Source organism: Struthio camelus, chromosome 15, assembly GCF_040807025.1.
Source record: "Struthio camelus isolate bStrCam1 chromosome 15, bStrCam1.hap1, whole genome shotgun sequence".
NCBI lineage: Eukaryota > Metazoa > Chordata > Aves > Struthioniformes > Struthionidae > Struthio > Struthio camelus.
Window position 1 is genome coordinate 11905182 of NC_090956.1, and position 22474 is coordinate 11927655.

At 34.9% G+C, this 22474-nt stretch overlaps 1 protein-coding gene across 6 annotated transcripts in view; it reads left to right on the top strand.

The window, feature by feature from the left end:
- The window catches only part of SNX29 (sorting nexin 29), a 146835-nt gene that overhangs the window by 100670 nt on the left and 23691 nt on the right, over positions 1–22474 (top strand). For all 6 annotated transcript variants that reach the window (XM_068908259.1, XM_068908262.1, XM_068908260.1 and 3 more), the window contains one exon: positions 7389–7528. In XM_068908259.1, coding sequence (XP_068764360.1) covers positions 7389–7528 — 140 coding nt within the window. The remainder of the gene's footprint in view (positions 1–7388; positions 7529–22474) is intronic.

Here is a 22474-nt window from a genome sequence, read left to right on the forward strand (position 1 = left end):
ATTTCTTGGAGATGATTTTGGTGTAATATGGCAGCGTTCAGTATATCTAGTAGTGGAAACTGTATGTACCGCCATAAAACTGTTTTAATGATGCAGTAGTTACTGAAGGATATATGCGGATGGGTGTATTCATGTCATGTTTCACTGTGACCTTTGCAAAGATGTCAGTTAGCCTATTGAACCATAAAAATTGAAACTTGTTATCTAGCTATTCTTTAATCACCAAACAGTTTTAGAATGACTCAACAATTTAATGTTTAATTAGGTCCCATTTAAGCCTTTGATTTCTGACTTCATTTTGAGGTTAATGATTTGGTGTCTTGTAAATAAGCAAAAGCTAGTGAGATAATTTTGTTAAGACTGACTAACTTAGTGAGAAATATTAGGCCACACTAAAATAACCTGGGTTTATTTTTGTATTTGCAGGTTCATCTTTTAATGATACTATTGTCAGCTGTACTTAGGAAGGGATTCACTGTATGGTATCACAGAGGCTGATATAGCTCTCATTAAAGTCCAAAGCAGTATTTTCTTTGATTTCTAAGTGGAGCTGGATTGAGCTCCAAGTTGGTTTTTTTTTTTTTTTTTCCTGTTTGTGCCAACAATAGGAGTTTAGTTAAATGGTAGCGTTACAAACGTTGTAAGCAATGCCGTTTTTGTTGATTGTGGCAGCACCGAACCCAGAATATAGAAGGGTTTTATCTGTCCCTAAATCAAGGCAGGTTACCATGGCAATCATACTGTTTTTCAGCTGCTCATGAAAAATATTTGAAACATCCTAAGTGAGCTGTCCCATTAATAATGAAGAATATCAGTGTTTAGCCATCTGTTACATATGTGTATATGAAAGGCCAGCAATAGTCTGAGGCGATTTAAATTGCAAGTTGGAATGAACTCTGCCTGTAATGAAAGATTGCAAAGTAGAGTAGCATAAAATATTATAGTGTCACATGCTGCGTCTTAGTTCATCTGCTAATGTCTGTTGAGAGTCTATCAAGATTTCCATTATATGTTCTCATTTTTCAGAAGTTTGCAACTTGATATGAGCATTTTGCTGCGGGCAGAAACTTGGCAAACTCTCAGTCAAAAAGTCATAAAATATTTTGGGAGACGTTAATTTCAGATTAAACAATGAGAATGAAATACTTTCCCCAGATGTGTTTTGATGCTTCTGCAATCAGAAGCAATTTTGCTTGTTAGCTGAAATTCTGTGAACTCCTGATCAAAAATATATGCTTTGGTACTGTGGTGAGAAAAGCATTTTGAATGTGGTTTGTGCAGAAACTGCAGTAGCTTTATTTTACTGAAAATTAGTGCCTACAAATTGAAGGTGCATACTGGTATGTTGAGTCCACATTAAGGTTTTGTGTATAATATGACTGTATTCTGCTTAAATCCATGCTAAATGTATCCAAAATGCTCTACAGATAGATGTTTATATATATATATATATATATATATAAAACCATCTGTCTATATTTCTATATAACTGAATCTCTCTAGTATATATTAGCCGTTCTTTCAGTAGGGGAAGAGAGATGCTTAATCAAATAGGAAGGGCAGTAGGTTACGGTTAGAGGCAATGTACCCCTTCAGGTACTAGTTCGTTTCCTTTGCACAAGATATATGCGTGGATTGTTAGTCAAGTGGTGCTGAATATGTGAGACTTCCTCTCTGATCATTTCAGAGCTGATTTCCAAGTACAGTTAGTTGATTTCAGCATCCCTCTGCTCCCCTGGTTATGTTAAAGCATTCTTTTTGCTGTTCGAAGTTGTATTTCAAACAACTTTGTTTTTTTCTGGCTTATCAGATGAACTCAGAGTGTATCTTACTGGCTCTTGGAGAAGAAGATTGGTGAAATGTCTACTGGTAGGGAAGAAAAAGAATGAGGAACCTGGTAGGGTTTTTGGCTCTACAAAGAGTGACACTGAATGTCAATAAACAGTCTCTCAACTGAGGACATAAGGCTCCAAAGAGTTTATCTTGTGAATTGAAAAGAAATCTTAAATCTTTGAAAGCTGAACTTGTCTTTTTTAAATGCTCTTTGCCTCTGATAGTGTAGTGGGACCAAGGATTAGGCTGAATCATGAGTAGAGCAGGAGATATTTTACATGACTTAAGTTTCTTCAAGTTTAGTTGGGAACAGTCAATCTACTGCAGGACCCAATTAACAGGACTGAAAGGGTGGGGGGGGGGTGTCAGCCTTGTCTGTTGTTTTTAAAGTTAATAAAGCTGCAGCCAGTTGCTGAAAACACTTCATGGAAAGATTTGTAGAAACAGCATGTAGGACCTGACTCAGGAAAGTGCTTTAAAACATGTGCTTCCAAACTGGTCATGGAAGGATCAAGTACTGCAAATGTAGAAAAACCTATTATAGAACAGTCTGTTGTTCTGTAAGGATATCAAGCTGTGTATGATTAGTGTCTTATTAAAACCTACAATTTTTGAAAGCATAGGAGCTAAATAAGAATGTGTACTGCTGCTTTTAGTGCCTTTTTTGGTATGTATTTTTGAAAAAAAAAATAGCAGTGCCACAATTACTAAAAAAACTTATTTTCATAGCCAGATTTGAAAACAGAATCTACTGCTCTCTGTCCACAGCAAACAGCTGTGAGTGCTGTTTAAAAAACCAAAAACCAAACAACCTTCTTTCCATCCCCTCACCATACATGATAAAGGGAGCTAAAGTTTCCCTGCAATGAAAAAGGCTTCTTGAAGCCTTTATGAAGCTAAAAGAAAAATAAATGGGGGGGGGCGGGGGGAGTATGGACTTCACCCACCTTCAGGGTCTTTTGGTTTCTAGTTGGTTAAATGACTGTCTTGATTCAAATGCACTATGTATTGATCCTACCCATTCTATTTCTTCTGTATGTTTTCTTACCTGAATTTCAAAAAATGCTTTTGACCTATGGCATCCTATCCACTAATTTTTAAGAGCAGGATTCCTTTTGGAACCATATAAGAAAAAGTGTGCGTTCATTTATGACTGTTGCTTTATCTTCCCATACTTGCAATAGTTTCATAAAAACTAAACCATATAATCTAGCCTTTAATACTGGTAAAATGCAAGTTGCAAAATTTATGTAGTTACCATTTAGATGAAGTTACTTTCTCCCCCAAATACAGGTAGATCAAGCCAATGGTAAGTACACAAATCTGTATGTTAAATCTTAAGGGAAGATCTTTTTGCTGTTTGCTGTGTGACTAGATATGCATGTGCAGATATATGTTCACAGATGTAATCACATACAATCACCAAAGTTAGGTGCTAAAATGTTTTTTGTCTCACTGGATGTAAATCCGAACGAGAATCTTTTCTTTTAGTTTTTGCTTGTAGATAAGAACATCACTTAGCAGTCAGAATTTTAAATACTAAGTGTATTTCAACTGGGCCCCAAAAGTGTGACAGTTACCTTTTTATAACTTGAGACTAATAAAATTGGCCAGGCTCTCTGAACCATTTGCAGTGTTTTTTTTTTTTTTTTACTGTTATCAGATATACCTATTTACTACCTTCTGACAAAAACTCTGAATTACTGCTGCTACTTGGCAGTAACAACTGTATGGCAAAATAATTCTTCTGAGTGGCAGGCTGCTGTTGGAAGACAGACATATTATGACAAAGTACAGACCTAGAGCTGAACCGTTTTGACCTTGGTTTATGTTACTTCTGTTATACCATAGTATGTGATACAGAATTTCATGGTAGGTCATTCGATGTTTGCTATAGAGATCAAGTTTATATCAGGCTAAAACTGTATTGTTAGTTGTTTTCAGACGGAGTTTAATTTTTGAGAATTTTTATATTTCACTTGAATAAATGGCAGAAAAATAATTGTATCATAAGCATGAATGTGATTGCCTATAAACAGCAAAAATACATTCCCCCAGCATGTTCTGGAATCTACAGTAATTTTAATTAGAAAACTGCTTTGTGCAGTTATTATTTGTAGTTAATGAGATTCTTTATGTTGACGTAAGGGTTGGACAGCACCTACATTCAGCATTTGGCTCCTATGTTTAAAACACAAAGCATTTTTGCCTGTGGAAAAAAAAATTTGTCTAAATACATGTGCAATATATGAGTCAGTCAAGAAGAAAGAATTTGCTCTTCTGCAGAAGAGCAAATTTTAATATAGTTACCAATGATTTCACTGAAAATATTGTCACTGGAGACTTGTGACCAAAAAAACTTACACTGAAGACATGCTGAGAAATGTGGTACTTTAAAATGGAAGTTTTCTTGGGGGCTTGGAAAAGCTCATCAATTGAAGTGATAAAACCAGAATCAAGAAGGGGCAGCAGGGGAAGGTCGGTTCTTTGGAGTGGTTATGAGGTAAGGCTGGGTCTGCGGGAGCAGATTTGTAGGCCAAAGCAACACTCTTCGAATCTCCATTACCTGGCTGTTGCCAGTAATGTTGCCAGGCTGTTGAGGGGGAATTGCTTCTAATTCAGACTGGTCCCGTAGGCCAACCGTTGCTGTTACTCGTGTGGTTAACGCGTGCACACGCTGTCTTCTCCTCCGAGGTCTCCTATGTGGGCTCTCTGTGACTTGCCACGCTTTCCTGTTTTCTGCCTCACACAGGTGATAGGAGCAAATTAGCGTCTCTACTACTGGGACCTCTTATGTGATGATGTGACACTGAGATCCCTTGAGGAAAAAGAAGGCAAGGCTGTTCCTTGAGCTAGTCAAAGGGCGCAGCAGGAACACAAATCTTAGTGAAAAGAGGAAAAATAGTACAATCAATGTTAGTCAAATATTGTACTAGACCTACTTTTTATTTGTTATTAGTGTTCACTTTGTAATATGTGGAGACATGTTATATTAGAATAATTTTTTATTTTAACATTTCCTAACAGCTTTTGTAGACTTCTGTTCAGCATATTTGTCCAGACCGTCTCAGTGCAGTGGAGCATCGAGCAAGCTGGTGCTCTCCTGGGTCTGAGTAGTAACTGTACGCAGATTGTGGAGTACTCTGTGAGTGATGCTGTGGAGTGGGTTGCATGAAGTGACAATAATGCACAATATTTTAATAAAATATCAGTTTCTAAGAATTTTCAGATTTTTTTTTTAAAGTCAATTCAATACCAGAGTCATGTGCTACAAAATTTTTGGGGGTGGGGTGTGTATGTGTAGTAAACTGGGGCTGAAGAACTGTGTGACTGAAAAAAAAGAAATAGCAAACTGTAATACACAAGTATTTTTCTTCATACGGATCTAATTTTTACATATATTAATTTAAAACTGGAATGCCAAACATGGTTGGACATCCTTGCAAGTTCACATTTAGAAAATACAAAAGATTTGTTTGTATGTATTTTGGAATTTTGTAAATGTATTAAATAGCACATGTACTACCTAAGTTTTAGAAGCCTGTAAGTATGAATACCTTCAGAAATTACACGTTATTGGAAAGCTCACATGCAGACAAAATAGTACAATACAAAACAATACAATAACAAAAATTAGGCTATTTTTAGTATATAGGATTCATACTGTACCTTATGCGCACATTACTGTTTATGACTATAACTTGGAAAAAGAGAGGTATTAAAAAGATCGTGTGTGTTTATTTAAGTATTTTACTGTGGAAAACAGGATCTATGAAGTCTAAGTGTAGTAATGGGTGTCGTGCCGTAGAGAACTACGGCAGATACCATGAATTAACCGTTTTTCTTAACATTTGGGTAAAATGCAGACTTAATTGGAATCAGAGGATAATTTGTCCCTGATTTCAGTGGAATTATGTCCTTTGCTGTTTTGCTGCTAGACATAGACGCTGCTATACTGAAAATATTGCCCACTTGTGAAGGGCTTGTGTAAACTAAGGCTTTGGCTGGATTGGATGAATTGCTGCACTAAAGGAAATTATTTAAAATTCCTAAATGTAAACATTGTGTATATGCTTATCAGAAAGAAAAATGTGTTATAGCTAAAAATAAGCTTAATTAAAACAATGAATTTTTGTAGAATATACGTCTTGGTTGCCAATATTTGCAAATGTACCTTAGTTAACGTTGGTAGATCTTCCTTTGTTCTCTTTTTCTCTATGAATTTAAATTATTACTTTGAGAAATATCATTGAGAATCTTTTCTCATTTTCTTTTGTCTACTGAAAATATTGCTGTCCTGTTAACTTCTCCAAAGGAGAGAAAAGAACAGAATCAATAATGTCAATAAAGGTTCTAAGAACGCTAGAGCAAGCCTCCTTCGCTGAAGGGATCTTCTCTGCTTTGATATTGAGTTAGTATATTCTACCTAAGAAAGGAATAATCTTCAAACGTGCGTTATGTACATGGCAGCATGACTTGAACCTTTACTTTTTAATTTAGTGAAATTAGCTGATGTCGCGTCAGAAGGGTGTGTGGTTTTTTTTTTTTTTTCTTTCTTTCGTTCTTCTCCTTCTCTGGTCTTCTGTGGGTTTGTTATCGTTATGTGGGTTTTTTGTTTTGTTATTTTTTCAAGATACCAGGACTTGTTTCAACAATATTTCTTACATAATTACTAATACAGGTCGAACAAGCATATTTTATAGATGATAATCTTCCTTTGAAAGCTGTAATTATCTAATAACTGTTTTGGCTTCATGCCTAAAAATGTGCTCCAACATTTAAACTAGGTGGTCAGAATGGCTGCATTTCTGAGATAAAGCTTATTGTCAGCATCTGCTTTCATTTTAACCCTATAGCAATCATAGTTAGTGTGATGTGTGTGTGGACTTTGTTATAGTTCACTGTATTTATGTTTCTTCGAAGGAAAAAATGTTAAGTATGTGGAGTTTATACAGTTATTTCCATGTTTCAGGGCCAGTATAGTACAAAATCCTGAGGATATAGGAACTTAAAAAAGGTTGTGATATAGCCTTCAAAATACCATCTCCTATTTGAAAACTCCTTAACAAAATAATCATTTATTAATATAATCATAGGTAAAGCTGGAGAAATATGAATACATTCTACAGTTTGTGTACTTAGCCTCTGAAATGTGTGGGTTGTGAAGAAGTTGAGGGAATGGTGGGTCACTCTTTCCCTCTGTGAAGTCTAGTAATTCTGGATCTCAAAGGGGATTGCAAAAATTGTTATGCCACTAAAGAAGACCTTGGTAAGGTCATAGTGCTTTGAGTTCTACTCTTCATAGAAGGAATTGGTCCATAGAGGAGACCCTTTTGCTGCCAAGGAGAGAAGTCAGCAGCATGTCGGTGAATGCTTTGTGAAATGGGATTTTGTTATTAGGTTACATGATCTTTTGACTTTTTTTAACATTTTGTCAACATGTTTCATAGATCATTAATAAAATCAAATCTGAGGTTTATTAGGACTGTTTAGTGACATTATAGAATGGAGAAAAACATTCTTTGCACCACTTATTTTTTCCCTTCTATTTTTAGGATGCAAAGTTTGTAGAAGAGAGGCGCAAGCAGCTACAAAACTACCTAAGGAATGTAATGAACAAAATTATTCAAACTGTCCCAGAATTCACAGCCAGTCCCAAAAAAGAGACTCTTATTCAGCTGATGCCCTTTTTTGTGTAAGTATCTGTCAAGTAGCTGTGCAGTAGTCAACAATATTTGAGCCTTTTTCTTTGCAGTTTATTTTAAAATATAATCTCCGAAATTTTCAAAACAGCTTTTTTTTTTAATAGAAGGAACCTGTTAAAATTATAAGTGCTTTTGTCATATTTAAAGGAATGTATGATACACGTGTTATAATTTTTTGTTTATTTAAATGGCAGGTTTGAACGAAAATCACTGTGTAAAGCTTTCTAAGCATCTAAGTGACCTAGAAATCTGCATAAAGGGATATTCTTGATGCATTAGGCATTTCTGGATTTATTTTATTTGAGGTTTTTCAGTTTTATATTCTGTTTCTGTTAGTCAGGTTTGTGTGTTTTATTTTTAGCTTCATTTTGTTTCGAGGTATGAGTGTAGGTCACTGTTAGGATACTTACCAAATTAAGAAGTCAAGGGTCCAATTCTTTCTAGTTGAATTTCACGATCTACTGATGCTTTTCCTTATTATGGTATTGAAATAATGTGGTAACGTTCTGGCTTTGTTAGTGTTAAGGTTGAGTGATATGTCTAGAAGTAGTTTAACGTGGTCATCTGTTAAGACTCATTTAAAAAAAAAAAAAAAACCTGCTTTAATACACATTATGTAAGGATGATATCTCTTAATCTTTCCATTCTGCTATAAACATAGTTCTTCATAAAAGATATTTAGGTCTATTTAAATAAGAAATAATTTCAATGAAAATTTGGTTTGAAAGTAGGATTAACTCTTTCCTTTCACTGTTTTTAGTATACCATACACAAAAGCTATACAAGATGCATATAGATTTGACACACATTCATAGTAAGCCATTATATTAAATCTGCAGTTTACAAATCACTGCAAAGGCATTGAGGGTTCCATCCAGCATGGATCAATTTGCAGAATCATGACCCAGTTAAAATCAGTGTTTTTCAGGAGGAACATACATGCTTAGCTTGTACTGCTTGCATGATCTTATGCTGAATTTTATATTTTCAAGTTGAAAATTAAATTTAAAAATGTGGCTATTCTTTACAAAAATGTAATAGATAAATGGAAGAATACCAAGCATTTTGTGGCATTCATGTTTCAATTGTTCTTCTTACGGCTGTTGTCATAAACGGCAAAATGATGTTGAGCCGAGACAGACGTCTCCAAAGACTTATTTTTTTTTCTCCCCAAGAACCTATTTTGTAGAATATGACTAAAGGCTGTAAAGATTTAAGTGGTTTCAAATACTTCCAGCTGAGAGGCCCAGAAATGTTTTTAAGTCATTTTTAAAAAAGTTGTCCTTAAGAAATACTGCAGTTCATTTTGTTTCTTGAACATTACGGGGGCAATACGGAATAGAAGATACACTTGCAACTGAATTTTCACCTCAAATAATTTTTGCTGTTCTTGTCTCGTGATGTTTAATTTTAAGATGGTTAAATATAACTGTGTGAAGTAGTGTACTAATAATTTCTTGTCAACCTCATTTCATGATTTACTCTTTTAAATATAGAGCAAGAAAATAAATTCTGAATGGTCCACAGAGATCAGTGCTATTTAAATGCCCATCTTTGATCAATTGTGATTGATTATCCCAAGTTTTCCGTATGGACAAGTAGTAATGCAAAATAAAATGTTTAGATTGAGGCTCTCTAGTTATTCCTCCTCAATCAGTATGTTCATGAAAGAAATCAAGACTTGTGGGGAATAAGATGTATTGATAAATGATGATTATGGTTTCAGGTAGACATTTAGTTGCTATAGTAATTATTGTTACCTTGACATTACAAGAAGTCATACAGATAGCAACAAAAAAAATTAAAGACAAAAAGGGACAAAATTTCAACCAGAAGCCATTAGATTAGGCCATACAATGGCTACTGTAGTTAGAAATGTAATTTTGACATTTTGGCCTTTAACAATGAAAGGTATTCGTAGTGGCAGTTCATTACTTGAACTGTGATGAATTATTTGCACACTTCAACCAAAATTGTTTCAGTTTGGAATATTTATTTAATTTTAATCATTAAAATGTCATATATTTAAAAAAATCTTTCATTAATTGTACAATTGAGCAGTGACCATGCTGTGAAATTAACAACTATGAGATAATACAGTACTGTGAAAGTAGTAAGTGTTTCTTTTTATTCTACTTTGAAACATGTTATTTCAAAAATAGCATCATATAATCAGCCACTTATGTCAAAGATAGCAAGGGAAAACAAATTCCATCTAACTGCTCAGCCCTAAACACTGAGCTTGCCTTCTGAGAGTTAAGCTTGGCTCTTGTATTAGTGTGTAAATAGAATTTAGATCTTGGGTTTTTGTGTGTTAAAACAAACAAACAAAAAAAAGATGACAGGCATGGGCACCTACACAAAAGAAGATTCAGAATCACAGCCTTGCTTAACAAGATGTACCAGTGATGCACAAATCAGAATAAAAAACTTTGTTCTGCTTTTATAAAAAGAAAATTAAAATAATTTCTTAAAATAATAACTTCTGATGTGAATGAGTAGATACAATTCATTTCACAGAAAGAGCAAAGTCTCTCCTCATTGAGAGGATAGTATATTTAAACGAATTGTTTTCTGGATATGGCTACAGTTTAAAATGCAAAACATTCTGATAAAAAATTAAGACAATTATCTTTAGCAGTAGCAAAAGGGAATTTATCAGTTTAAACATCAATATGATGCACTGTTAATCATCTTTGGGCATAGCTATGTCATAGGTTGCAGAAATATTTAGTTTATCTTTAGAATTGTTTTGCATTTGACAGTCCCGTAGTTCTCAATACATTGCCTGAAGCAATGGACTATAGTAAATTCAAGAATATTCTATGATATCCAAACATTGTGGCAGAAAAGTTCCACTCACATACATAACTATGAAATATTTTCTTCTTAGAAATTTTTCTCAAGTAATAGACAGAATCTCTCTTCGCTAGACTAGATAATTCCCCTTGGGAATATTAGTGAGATTCTGAAAAAGCTTAGCCATTGAGCAAAATTGGTGTACAACTCATCTACAGCTGGCAAAGTGTTTTTTTATGTAATTTTTACTGAGATAAGCGGTAAGCAGAATTTTTACATTATTATAAAAATCTTTCAGACAAAGGTAGATGGAACAAATTTTAGAATGTATCGTAATACTCAGGCTATAATTTGAGTTCTCAATGTCCTCTATTTTCTGAGTGTCATGACCTGGCACTCCTAGTGAGTAATGAAAAGCATTGGAAACATAATGCATTTCAATTCCACTTTACATTCCCAACCTCTCCATTATTATTTTGCCTTAATGGAGTCTGAGCTCCCTCAACAGGAGATCTTGAACATGCTGGATGTTGTGAAGTGTTCATTACGTTATTTAATTGTAACCTTGGTACTTGCAATTTTTCTGTTTTATTCAATTCAACAATACTTTAGTAACATAAAACACTGTAAATACGTATAATAATTTTGATCTATATAATTTTTTTTATAGGTGTATGGTTCCTAAAGGGTTATACCTTTTTGGTGCAAGACTTAGCAATTACAAAACCTTGTGGTATTAGTCTTAGGATCTTGCAGTAGAGAGTAGTGATACCTCAGGCTAAGGGGGGGGAAAAAACCCGCAATCTTTTAATATGCATAAAATCCCAGAAGGCATTAGATCTGTCTATCAGGAAGCAATGAAATATAAAACAATAAAAATAATTACATGATCTTAAACAAAGACTTTCTTCTCATTGCAAAATTAAATGACCACACTTCGAGGTAAAAATGAATAATCCCATAATGGTTCTGTCTGATGAGCCATCCTGTAGATACAGATTACAGGACCAATTGTGTTTAATCACTTTTAAAATCTAATTTAGATCCTAGAATATGATGATAAACAGAATTTAAAATTAATGTCTTTAGGACTGTGTTCACTGAACATTGAACACTGTAAAGAGTACTGCCTCTAAGATTATTGTTGTGGGTTGTTCCTTTGAGGTTTTCCCCTCTTCGAGTGCAGAAATTTCATACAATCAGGCCCCACTTGATGGGCAGGGCGTTTTAATTGATCTGCTATGGAATACCCTGTCACTGTAATAAAGAAAGAAACTAATGTTATTTTGAATCTCAAGTACAGCAAACAGGCTGCAGTAAAATAACGTGAATCGGTTCACTAGCATTTTTCTTCATTATGGTATCAAATGCTATGGCTCTTCATAGAAATGTAATTACTTTTGATTCCTTATGCCGTGAAGTGTCATTAATGCACTCTTTCTGATGTGGATCTTTATCATTTTTAATCTTGGTTTAGATTTTTTTCCATTTCAGTGTTGCATTAGCTCAGTCACAGATTCGACCAAATAATTTCCTTTATAGTCCACTTTCATGTCTTAATGTACAAAAGAAACTCTCGTTCTGCTAATTTGGCTGTTTACATGCTGAATAACAAACTCTTTGTAACAAAGAATTTGTCATCACAGATGAAATTTTCTAGTCTGTGTAGAGCAAAACCTAAACCAAGAGTTGGCACTGCTGAATTGCTGTCTGCTACCTGGTGGAACCCTGTCTATTAATACTTAAATTAACATTTATTTGCAGTCCTGATTGGTATGTTACAGATAAATAAAACTTGTTGTAACAGGTACACTTGTGTTTTAATCACATTTTTTGCAGTTTATCTGAAATGTACCACATACATTAGCTCTTGGTTAATGCATGTATAAGAGTAGGAGGACTCTGGCAACAAACACCGTAATTCCCTGTACCGTACAATTAAATCTTTCCACTTAAATAATTTTAACAGGCTATATGATTTCAAGTATATTCTGTCTAAGATCCAACTTACTAAAATGTTGTTGTGAAGTTCCATATTTCTGTTTCAGTGATATCTGTATCCAATATGCTCATTTTTCACAAGATAAAGGTTTCTTCCCATCGTCCTCATTCTGGGCACAAATTGAAGCGTGAGGAATCCCATTTAAGCATGAGGAAAAAAAATTATCCTAAAGGTGATGGAACACTGGAATGGGTTGCACAGAGAGGTGGTGGAGCCTCCGTCCTTCCTGTCCTCCCCAAATCTCAACCTGAGATTTTAACTTGAGCTGTGTTTAACAAAAACCCTGTTCAGGGAAGTGTTAGCTAAACAAACAGCTGATCGAACAGATACTATATATAAGCAAAATAGGCCTGAACAATGTGAAACTACCAAAACCTGTACTCCACTTTTTAGCTATGCAATGCTATTCAAACAAGAATACTGGCACTTTATTGATACTTTTGCTTTGGCAGTGCAACTGTTTGCACCATGGGTGTATATATTTTAACACAGAATTTAGTGTATATTTTCACAGATTACTGGTGCTGAATATCCATTCTTTACCTCATTTTCCAGGCCACAGCTACACATTACAACATTTCCAAGTTATATTCTGCTGAGCTGCACCTTGTGACATTTATTCTCTTGTAGTAGCTTGTCAAACATACACTTTAAAGAAAGCAGAGAACAGACTCATCAGTAAATCATCAGAGAAGTAAGAGGTTAGAATAGTTTCTGAGAAAATATTGTCTGCCTGAGGTGTTTGAACACCATAGGAGTCATCAGTTCTCCATGAAGACTGAGGGACTCTAGTGTTCAAACAATACATAGTCTTCATTTCACTAGATGACATTCCTGGCAGTGTATTTGATAGCAAAAGCTGTGTTCTTTGGGTGATTTCTGTCAGCTGTCTTTCAGTCACCTCTTTCCCAAGTCAAACTGTAGTCAAAGATTCACTGTTTATACCTTTTCTTCTCACTTCATAAGTGCTTCCTCCTTCCTGGAAGATAAAGTTATGAGAAGAGTGGCAGAGAGATCAAGGGTACCAGCTGGCAGGTGAATCTCAGTACTAACCAACCAGCCACTCCAAACAAAAAGGTTGCTGTGGAGATATTCCCCAAATATTTATTTGCTACTAAATAGCATGTAAAATTAAGTGTCTGCTGTGTGTCTTGCAGATGACTTAGCTATAATAGAGTGGAAGATTAGATGGGGTTTTATTGGATTGGGGGGGTGATTTGGTTTGAATTTGGGGGGGGTTCTATCGGCGGTTCAGTCACAACTGTCATTGTGTCATGATCATTGATAACACTTAAATTTACATGTTAAAGGTATGAGAGAGACAGCTAACTTTTATACCTCTACCACTCCAAGTGTTAAAAAGTTGCTTTCAAGCATGAATGAAAGAAATCTTGTAAGAAAAGTACAGTGAGGTTCTTGCAGACATTGTATCTGTGAGTTCATTTTAAAGAAAATTAATATTTTCAAAGTTACTTTCAAAACATTTAAGAGGAATTGAAAAATTATTTCAGATTTAAAAAGTTAATTAAAAACTTGACTGTCACTTCATTCAGTAACTTTATCTCTCAACAAAGGATAGTTTATTATAGAGCAGACATGGGCACTGTTTAACTGTGAAGAGTGAACTAAAACCTCTTCACTGAAATGTTCATGGAATGTTACTTTAAGATCTCTGAATGCATGGACATTAATATAAAGTATATTACATATAGCGTATATAATGTATAAAGATAGAGAAGAAAGATTGTAAAAATACGGTGCTTTTACTGTGTTCTTGGACAGTGACCGTAAGTACTGAGATGAGGTTTTCATGAAGAGATTTAGATTAAAAAAAAAAAAAAAATTTACATCTATTTGTCTATTTGCAAACCTTTAAATCTAAGCCTCCAATGAGGGGAAACATTTTTTTGTAATCTTGCCTGGTCATGCCATGTTTTAATGTTCTTTGCTTCATTATGATTTATAGGAAGTCAGTTTTATAGCTACCAAGAGGTTTTTAAAATATTCTAATTATTTCTTCCCTTTATGGTTTGCTTAACTGGGCTAATCATACTGTGCTGTAGCAGCAGTATAACTGTTAATTAACCAGTCTTTCTGGATGAAAAGCACAAAAAATGAGTCAATGGAAAAACCAAAATAATTCTGAAGTGTTTGTCTCTCGGTGTAAACAAAATAGCAGAAATGATAATTAATACCAAGTTTATGCATTGAAACCCTTCTCTTACTTGAATTCTCTACTATCTATGTATCATATAGATAAACAAAAACCTACATACATGCACGTATCTATATCAACAACAACAGTTAAGGCTTTTGTTTTACAATTTCTACAATTCTATAGAAAAAATTTGCTCAAAATATCTTCAGCAATTGATATGCCTTGTGTATATGTGGGCCCTGTATAGTCATTGAGAGGATTCCTTTGGCATCCCTGGAATAAGGATATGTGGTATTGCGCCAGGGACACACATTCTGAGACATACTGGTAGCATGATTTTTATTTTGAATTTTTGTTTTGTTCATTCTGTAGCACACATTGGGTCTGCAGTTGCCACCAGAAAGTTCCTGGGGCAACTGATAATGAGATGGCAAAATTGTCCTGTCCATATAGTTTGCGGTGTATATGGTGCCAGTATTCTTCTGCTAGTGCTTTATCTGATAAACAATAAGATTAGAAGCAAGAAAACAAGCAAACTCTGAAATATTGTAAAACAACATCGGTGTGAAATAAATAAGTAAAGAATTTTAAATGCAACTTTGAATAGATTAATTTCTGAAAAAAATGAGTTGGTAGTGGCGTAGCACTTTTAAAAAAGTAATTAGTTTACATATCCATGACTTCTGGTAGAGTAAAAGACAGTATTCAGGTAAATATGAATGAAATACTATGTATTCAGAGTAAACCCTTTTGGATAGCGCCCAGATTTTTACCTGATTGCACCCTTTGAAGAGGCAGCTTGTGTTAACTGCTTGGCACTGAATGAGTTCATTATCTCTTTAACAGATCTCAGTTATACTCTGTAACAGTAAGTAAGCACTCTGATAAAGAGGAACATAATTTACATGAACAAACTAGGAATAGCATTTGCTTAAATATGTGACTTTTAATTAGTAAAGCACTTCCTAATGCCTGAAACATGCTAATGAATCTAATTTATTGCCGTGCTAACTGATTGATCTATTCGTAAAGCTATATAGAGACATTACACAATATTTATCTTTTAATGGAACTGTGTTGCCAAGCATTGATGATTGCTGAAGTAAAAATATCTTAGCTATCTAAAGTTTGATTAGCACGTTAAGATAATGCAGGAAGTTGCATGGCAAAAATTTACTATTCAACTGATGTTTTCCTGGTGATATAAGTAAAATATCTGTCTTGAAGTGGATTGTTCTTAACACAGCTATAGTCGTCTCTATTATTCTTGATTTCTGCAATCTCCACTTTGTAACTGACAGTTCTGTTTTTAGTCTGTCATAACCTGCAGGGCTTGGCATCAAACTTAAAGCATCATACCTCTTCTTTTGATTTAACTGAAACCTGAAGAAGTAGGGCAACAACTGGTCTAAGTATGTCAGAATTCATACTTTTGTATCTTTTCCTTTTTCAAGAATTAAGATTAGAGAATAGTATTATGATGTTACATTGTCTTTAATTCATATTTCGGCACATCTCAACATTGAAGGCATGTATTACAAAGGCATGGCATACTACAGATGTATTAAATTTTCCTTTTCCTGTTAAATTTTCCTTTTCCTTTGTCCTGTAGATAAAAGCGTTATGAATGTTAGAGGAGAATGAAGAAAGACAAAATAGATCAGGAGCCGTTGAAACAATGGTAATAACGAGGGCAGGAATAAGCAGGGAGATGCTTAATATTTAAAGGAAGAGAGGGCAAATATGGTAAGGAAGGATTGAGCAATGCTGGTACTTGCGTCTGACTAGAAGTATTTGGCTTTATAAAGCTACAGTTTTATCCAAAGAAATGAAGACAATCAGGTTTTAGGTCTTGATTTTTACAAGTGATCACTTGAGAAATGTGTACAGTTTCTCCACAGTAGTAAAATAAGAAAGTTCTGCATGTTTCTTAGGTGCCTTAAGGGAAGTAGAAATCTCAGAATTCAAACCGATAAGTTTCTGTCTGGGATTTTACAGATTATTTGTGAAATAATTAAGACTTTTATCCCAGCTGTAACATATGCAGATACCCCAAACCTGAATAATCATTGAAAAAGAGTATAAAGTCTTTGTAAGAGATCATTTGTTGCAACTCTGCTCCACGTTTCCATACAGTAAAGAACTGTCCTGCTTTCTCCTACGTTTTTTCAGGCCTAAGGTTCACAAAAAGGCGTCTTACTGTCTTTTTATTATGGGTGTTTAGTTTTGAATAAATGCCAAAATCTGTAGATTGAGCTAGGAAGAGTCAAGCACCTGTGGAAGTTGTTTACTCTACAGTTTGCATTATGGAAGCAGTTTTATTCTGCTTCACATGCAAGATATTACAGGAGAGTTAAGCTGTGTTTTAACTCAGATCCATCATTGACCATGTCTTAGATTACCCTAGAGAGTTTTGCCAGCGTACTTGCATCAGTTAGGAGTGTGTAGGAAAAAATCACACTCTTAAAATAATTTTGCAAGATGCCCCCTATGCTGAGAAGAATCTCTCTCTTCTAGTCCAAAATTTCATTTGCTGTTTCCTCTTTTGATTCTAGGGAGGTACTTTGCAGTAAAGGGATGCCAGTAAAAATATTGTAGAGAGAAAAGCTCCTTAGTTTGGTCTGAGGTCAGAGCAATCAAATATCCAAATTAGTGTTCATGTGCCCAGAGTCCTGTTCCCTTGTCTCCCCCCCCCCCCCCCCACCTGCCCCCAGAGCATGGGATTAGGCAACTCTTTCACATTTCACAGAATTGACATCTTCCATATCATGTTTGTTTCGGTATGCAGTTTTCTTTTGCTAGCCTTTCTGAATGTTCTAGCCAAAGAGTTTGCAGCCTGTGATGTCCTAATTTCAGGATAGTTATCTTAGCAGGAGTGTTAGCAGCATTCACAGTCTTTGGAGGGTTTCTATAGCTGGAGGTGTATTCCAAATTCCTGCCAGCACTAACGATACCTGCTGAGTTCAACTTGGTTCTGCTGTCACAGTTTTACAGAAATTAGCAGTCAAATAACTACTCACTAGAGCTTAAATGACAGTTTTTAATCAGGAAGAGTAATATGCGCAGTTACTAATGATTTATAGAAGATGCTTGGAATTATCAGCAGTCTTAATTATCTCCTTTGAATACAAATGTTGTAATCCTTTATATTTGAGATCAAAATTTAGATCATTTTAAAGTATTTTTTAAAAGTACTTTTGTGCTCTTCATTCTTTTTCTCAACTGTTAAACTAAGAAAACTGCAGAGAGCTTTTCATCCTTTTTTTATTCCGGTCAACTGCATTTCTGTACGTTGTATTTCTTTTTCCAGCAATTGGTCCTAATGCTGTTCAGAGAAATTTGCCACCAGTTCCCAATGTAAATAAGTCTTATTCAGGTGAAAGAATGTGTTCATGCGCACGTCTCACTTCTGCCATCTCGGATGCTCTTTCGTGCCTGCCTGCTCTTTTGTTCTTATTTGCTTTTTCTCGCTCCCTCTTTCACATTTAAGGCAGTCCCAAGCTGAAGTATTTCAGTATTTGGAACAAGTACAATTGAAATTTTCTCCTGCAGATTGTGGGGAAGAGTGAAAGTATTACATAAACACAGCCCTCTAAACTGACCCTAACAAATTGCTAGTGTTGTATTTGTTCCAGAACTAAGGTGCCTCAAAGAAAGGCATTTCTCATTTGTTTGTCTTGGTGTGATGGTCAATAAAGCTGGTGTGTCATGCAGCAACTCCATGGTACTACAGGGTTTTCTGTATATTGTTGCCCTCATTACTGAATTTTTTCATAAGAAAAACAACTTCAGTGTCAAATAGTTTGCCTCCTAAACTGATTAGCATCTAAATAAGGACAATGAGACTTCGCTCTGCAAAGTTAATTGCTATAAACTGTTCAACAGGCCTCACAAATAGGTATTTATGAGCATATTCATATCAAACAGATTTTTGTCGTGTGTTCAGTGACCTTTACAGTGCTCCTGAGAAGCATAATTTAGTGTATAGTGTTGGAGAAGTAAATATTATCTAGTCAGAATTGGAAACATTTGAGGGCTTATGATCTTTTACAGTTGCCTCTGAATAAAGTAGACTCTTGTTTAATGCTGCCTGAGAAAATAAAGAACGTGGAAATAGGCAATAGTGACATTACATACATAAAATTGTGGAAACAAATGGGAGAGAGTATATGGTATTTCTTATACATTTATAGAAATGTGCAAGAAATGTTCTCCTTCACCTCATAATTTAAAAGCATGAGGCAAGAATTTAAAGCAAGTAGATTGACAGTAACGGACAAAAGGCACTTTGTATGTAGCTATTGGTACCTAATTGTTATGTCTCTATTTACTCTTCCTAAAAACACAACTTTTAAAGCTGTGAAATACAAGGAGATTATACGGAATAAAGAAACCATGTTCAACGTTACAGTATTGCAGTGCTCGGCAAAAACAACTTTTAACTGTTTTATGCATTCAGGTTTTGTTTCTAATGGGTCTATTTTCTTCCTCTTTTGCGAATTGTAAAAATTGCTCCAGAAAAGAGTGAAAATGCCAATTTGCCTACCTTGAAAATGTGCAATCATTTCACCTAATACTTCTTCCTTTAACACCCTTCTGACATGCAGAAATAGTTTAATGTCACTATGATAGGTGCCTTCTTGATTACACCTGGCTCTGAGCTTGTACAAGGCAAGGTGCAGAAGTCTTTTTTGCATAAGTTTTCTTCTTAGTCTAGGAAACTCAGATCCTTATGGGATGCCGATTAGTTTAATTAAGGAACTGGACTGAGATGCTTTTGAGTGTTTATTACTTGGGCCCCAGGAACTGTATCATTGTTTGTCAGCTTTTCTCTCAGTTAACAACTGGATTAATAATGAAAGATCATTCTAAGAGAAGAGTTGTCATTCTCAGCAGTGTATTCCTTCCTTTTTGTACTGCTCTCTTAATGTCCGCAAATAAATTCAACGAGTCTTTGGCAAGAGGCAGATTTTCTGAACCATGTAGATTGTCTCCATAACATGCCTGATTGTAGCAGTGTAGAAGGGGTTAAGATTTTTCTCAGACTAGAACGCACAACACTTAGTTTTGTGTCGTTACAGTAGTGATCCGATTTCCTTGGTAACAAGCAAGTGCCATGCACTCCACTTCTAAGAGGTGAACACTGTATATACACTCAGCCATTCCTGTGCTGCAGCAGGTGTTTCTGAAATGGGCTCTACAGTGAGTAAAGATGGATGCAGTTTTGAGGCTGGACAAAATAAGGAGAATAATAAGAAGATAAATCTCTTCTTCACTTTGCAATCAAGATAAAATTAATCTCGAAGAGGGACTTCCAAAATATGACTGTATCAATCCACATTCTATTGTCCAGCAACAAAAACACATCATTCCTGTGAGTATACTACTTATATCTTTGCCAAAGTGGCAGGTATTTACCAAAGTGGATTTAATTCAGATTTTATGCACTTCAATTAGTACCTCTCTTAGAAAATAAGAAAATATTTTTTAAAAGAATCTTCATGTTTACTTAATAATAAATTTAACTGAGAAATTTGTAAGTTGCTTTTAAAATAGGGCATATCTTTGAAATAGTAGGAAATTTCCCCCAGCCCCCTTTCTTTCTACAGCTGGTTTCAGTTTTCACTGTATTCTTTGTGTTGTGCAAATAAGATGAGCGTAGAGGATGGTGTAATAGTTACTGTGAATCTTATTTTACTTCTTGAATAAGAAAGTTTATGAACACTAATCAAAAGTATTTGATCCGCTTTTATAGTAAATGTATATTTCTTTGTGTGTCAGTATTTGTTGGGATGTTTAAGCTCTAGTAAGTTTTCTGAAAAACTTTAATAAAAAGGTAGTTTTACTTTTCCAGCTACAGAGAAGTTTGAGTGAATACAGAACATAACACGCTGTTCTTTAATTTTTAAATGAAAGGCCTGAATTTTTTCTTGACCACTTTCACTCCTTAAAACATACTGGGAAATGGGAACTGAATTTTCAAATGCTTGTTTGATAGCATTGGTCAAATAAATGATGAGGTTACCTCTGGGGAGTGGGAGCGTTCTGTCAGAAGCTTGCACTGCTGCGCTGACCTCCGTGGGGCTACTCCCATTTTAACCAGTTATTTTGTTGCCTGCCATACATTTGCCCATAGCTGCTGCAAAACTCTCTCTATGTAAATGTGAATCTTGATGTGTAAAATCTTAATCATGTCTACTTTGAATATTTAAAAGTTCTGGGATAATTGGAATGATTGACATGTCTTGGTTGCTTAAAATGGAATATGATTTGGTTCATAGTAACAGACTCCAAACTATAGATTTCACCAAAGGATTACGTATATTCTTCCAGTATAATGGTTAAATTTCTTGCCTGATTCAGAGCCTCGCAATACTAGCTAAAAACAAATAAACCTCTGTATGATAATCTGCTAGAATTGTTTTGAGGATTAGTGTCTGATGACCTTTGTGTATGCCTGGGACATGCTCTTTTTGAAAAACTTACTGTAATGTTGCCAGTTGTATTCTTGCCTGAACTGATCATCAGAAAGAAGGAAAACTTTATAAGCATCATTTCTTCCCCCTTCCCTTCTTTCCTGCTCCTCAAGGAAAGGAATAAAAAATAGAAATTTCTAAATTCCATGGAGCAATTTTGGATTTAATGGCCTAGTGAATACGTTGTTCTCGAAAGCAGTTGTTCTGGAAACGCTAAGTTTTAAAAATTGATTAATTATATGTAACGTAAATATTCTTTCCATTGCAACTTGTTAGTGATATCTTCTTTCATTATCACAGTATTGCATTTCTTTAAAGGAAAAAAAAATAACGATGTACATGTGAAATGTAGCATTAGCCCTTTCACGGTATAAGCATTCGTCATAACTTGTAACACTATTTGGAGGGAAGTCTGTCTCTAAGTACTTTCAAGCTCTGTATTTTTAGTGAGATAATCATACTTTTCCTGCTGGAAAGTAAGGTTAATGGTTCTTGTGAAATAGTTCATAGGTCTGTCTTATGTCAGTGGTCTTTAATAATAGAGAAGGGATTTTCCTTCAATATCTCAAAGTTTGCACAATGCAAATAAAGTATTTACACATGAAAAGAAGGATAAGAAAAGCAGCTTGCAATGCATTTTGAATAAAAATATTTCTTTAGGCAGTATGTTACAGACTAAAGCTCTAATCATAATAGTATTAGACAAGGATAGTATGTATTGATTAAACTGTTTAAAATCAAGGACAGAATCTGTTGGTGTTGTAGGGATAGAAAAGCAATGTGGAAGAAAAAGCAATCAAAATTAGTTTATTTTAGCCTGCAAAACTGAAAAAATTCTCCTCTTCTGGTCACAAATTGAAAATATAATGTAAAAATACAGTTTTAGAAAATACATGGAACATATATTCAATCAAAAAGGAAAATTTTCACTGATGAAATAAAACTAGGTACGATACTGTGTAAAAGACCTAGAAAACTGCCTGTTCTGGAATCGAAGCAGCTGTAATCCTGTCCTCGCTAGCCCTGAGACTCCTTTTGTAGGACCCAGGCGCTTGGGTGCTGCGGGCTCACTGTGGAAGCTCCTCCACTTTCTCTCTCATGACAGCTGAAGCGGAAGGTCATTGCCATGAAATCCCTAATGCCAATGTTGTCCCTCAGGCTTTAACTTGACTAGCAACCAAAAGATCCCTTACGTTTTTAATTTAAAAAAGCACATCGCAGCCACATTATTAGATATTTCAAATGTGTTACGCTACCCACACCTGCTCTCGAAGTAAGCCAATTCCTTTTGATTCCAAGCATATGGCAACGGCTACTATGCTTTGAGCCATTGCCTGTATTGAACAGTTATACACAGTAATCAGGGCTGTTATTGGTTAACAAAATAACGTGAGGAGTTTTAGATAAAACTAATATATTTGGGAATTGACCTTTTTTTTTTAAGTGCAGTTTCATTTTAAGTGCATGTCAGTTTCTGTAAGTGAAAATTTTTAAATTTGCT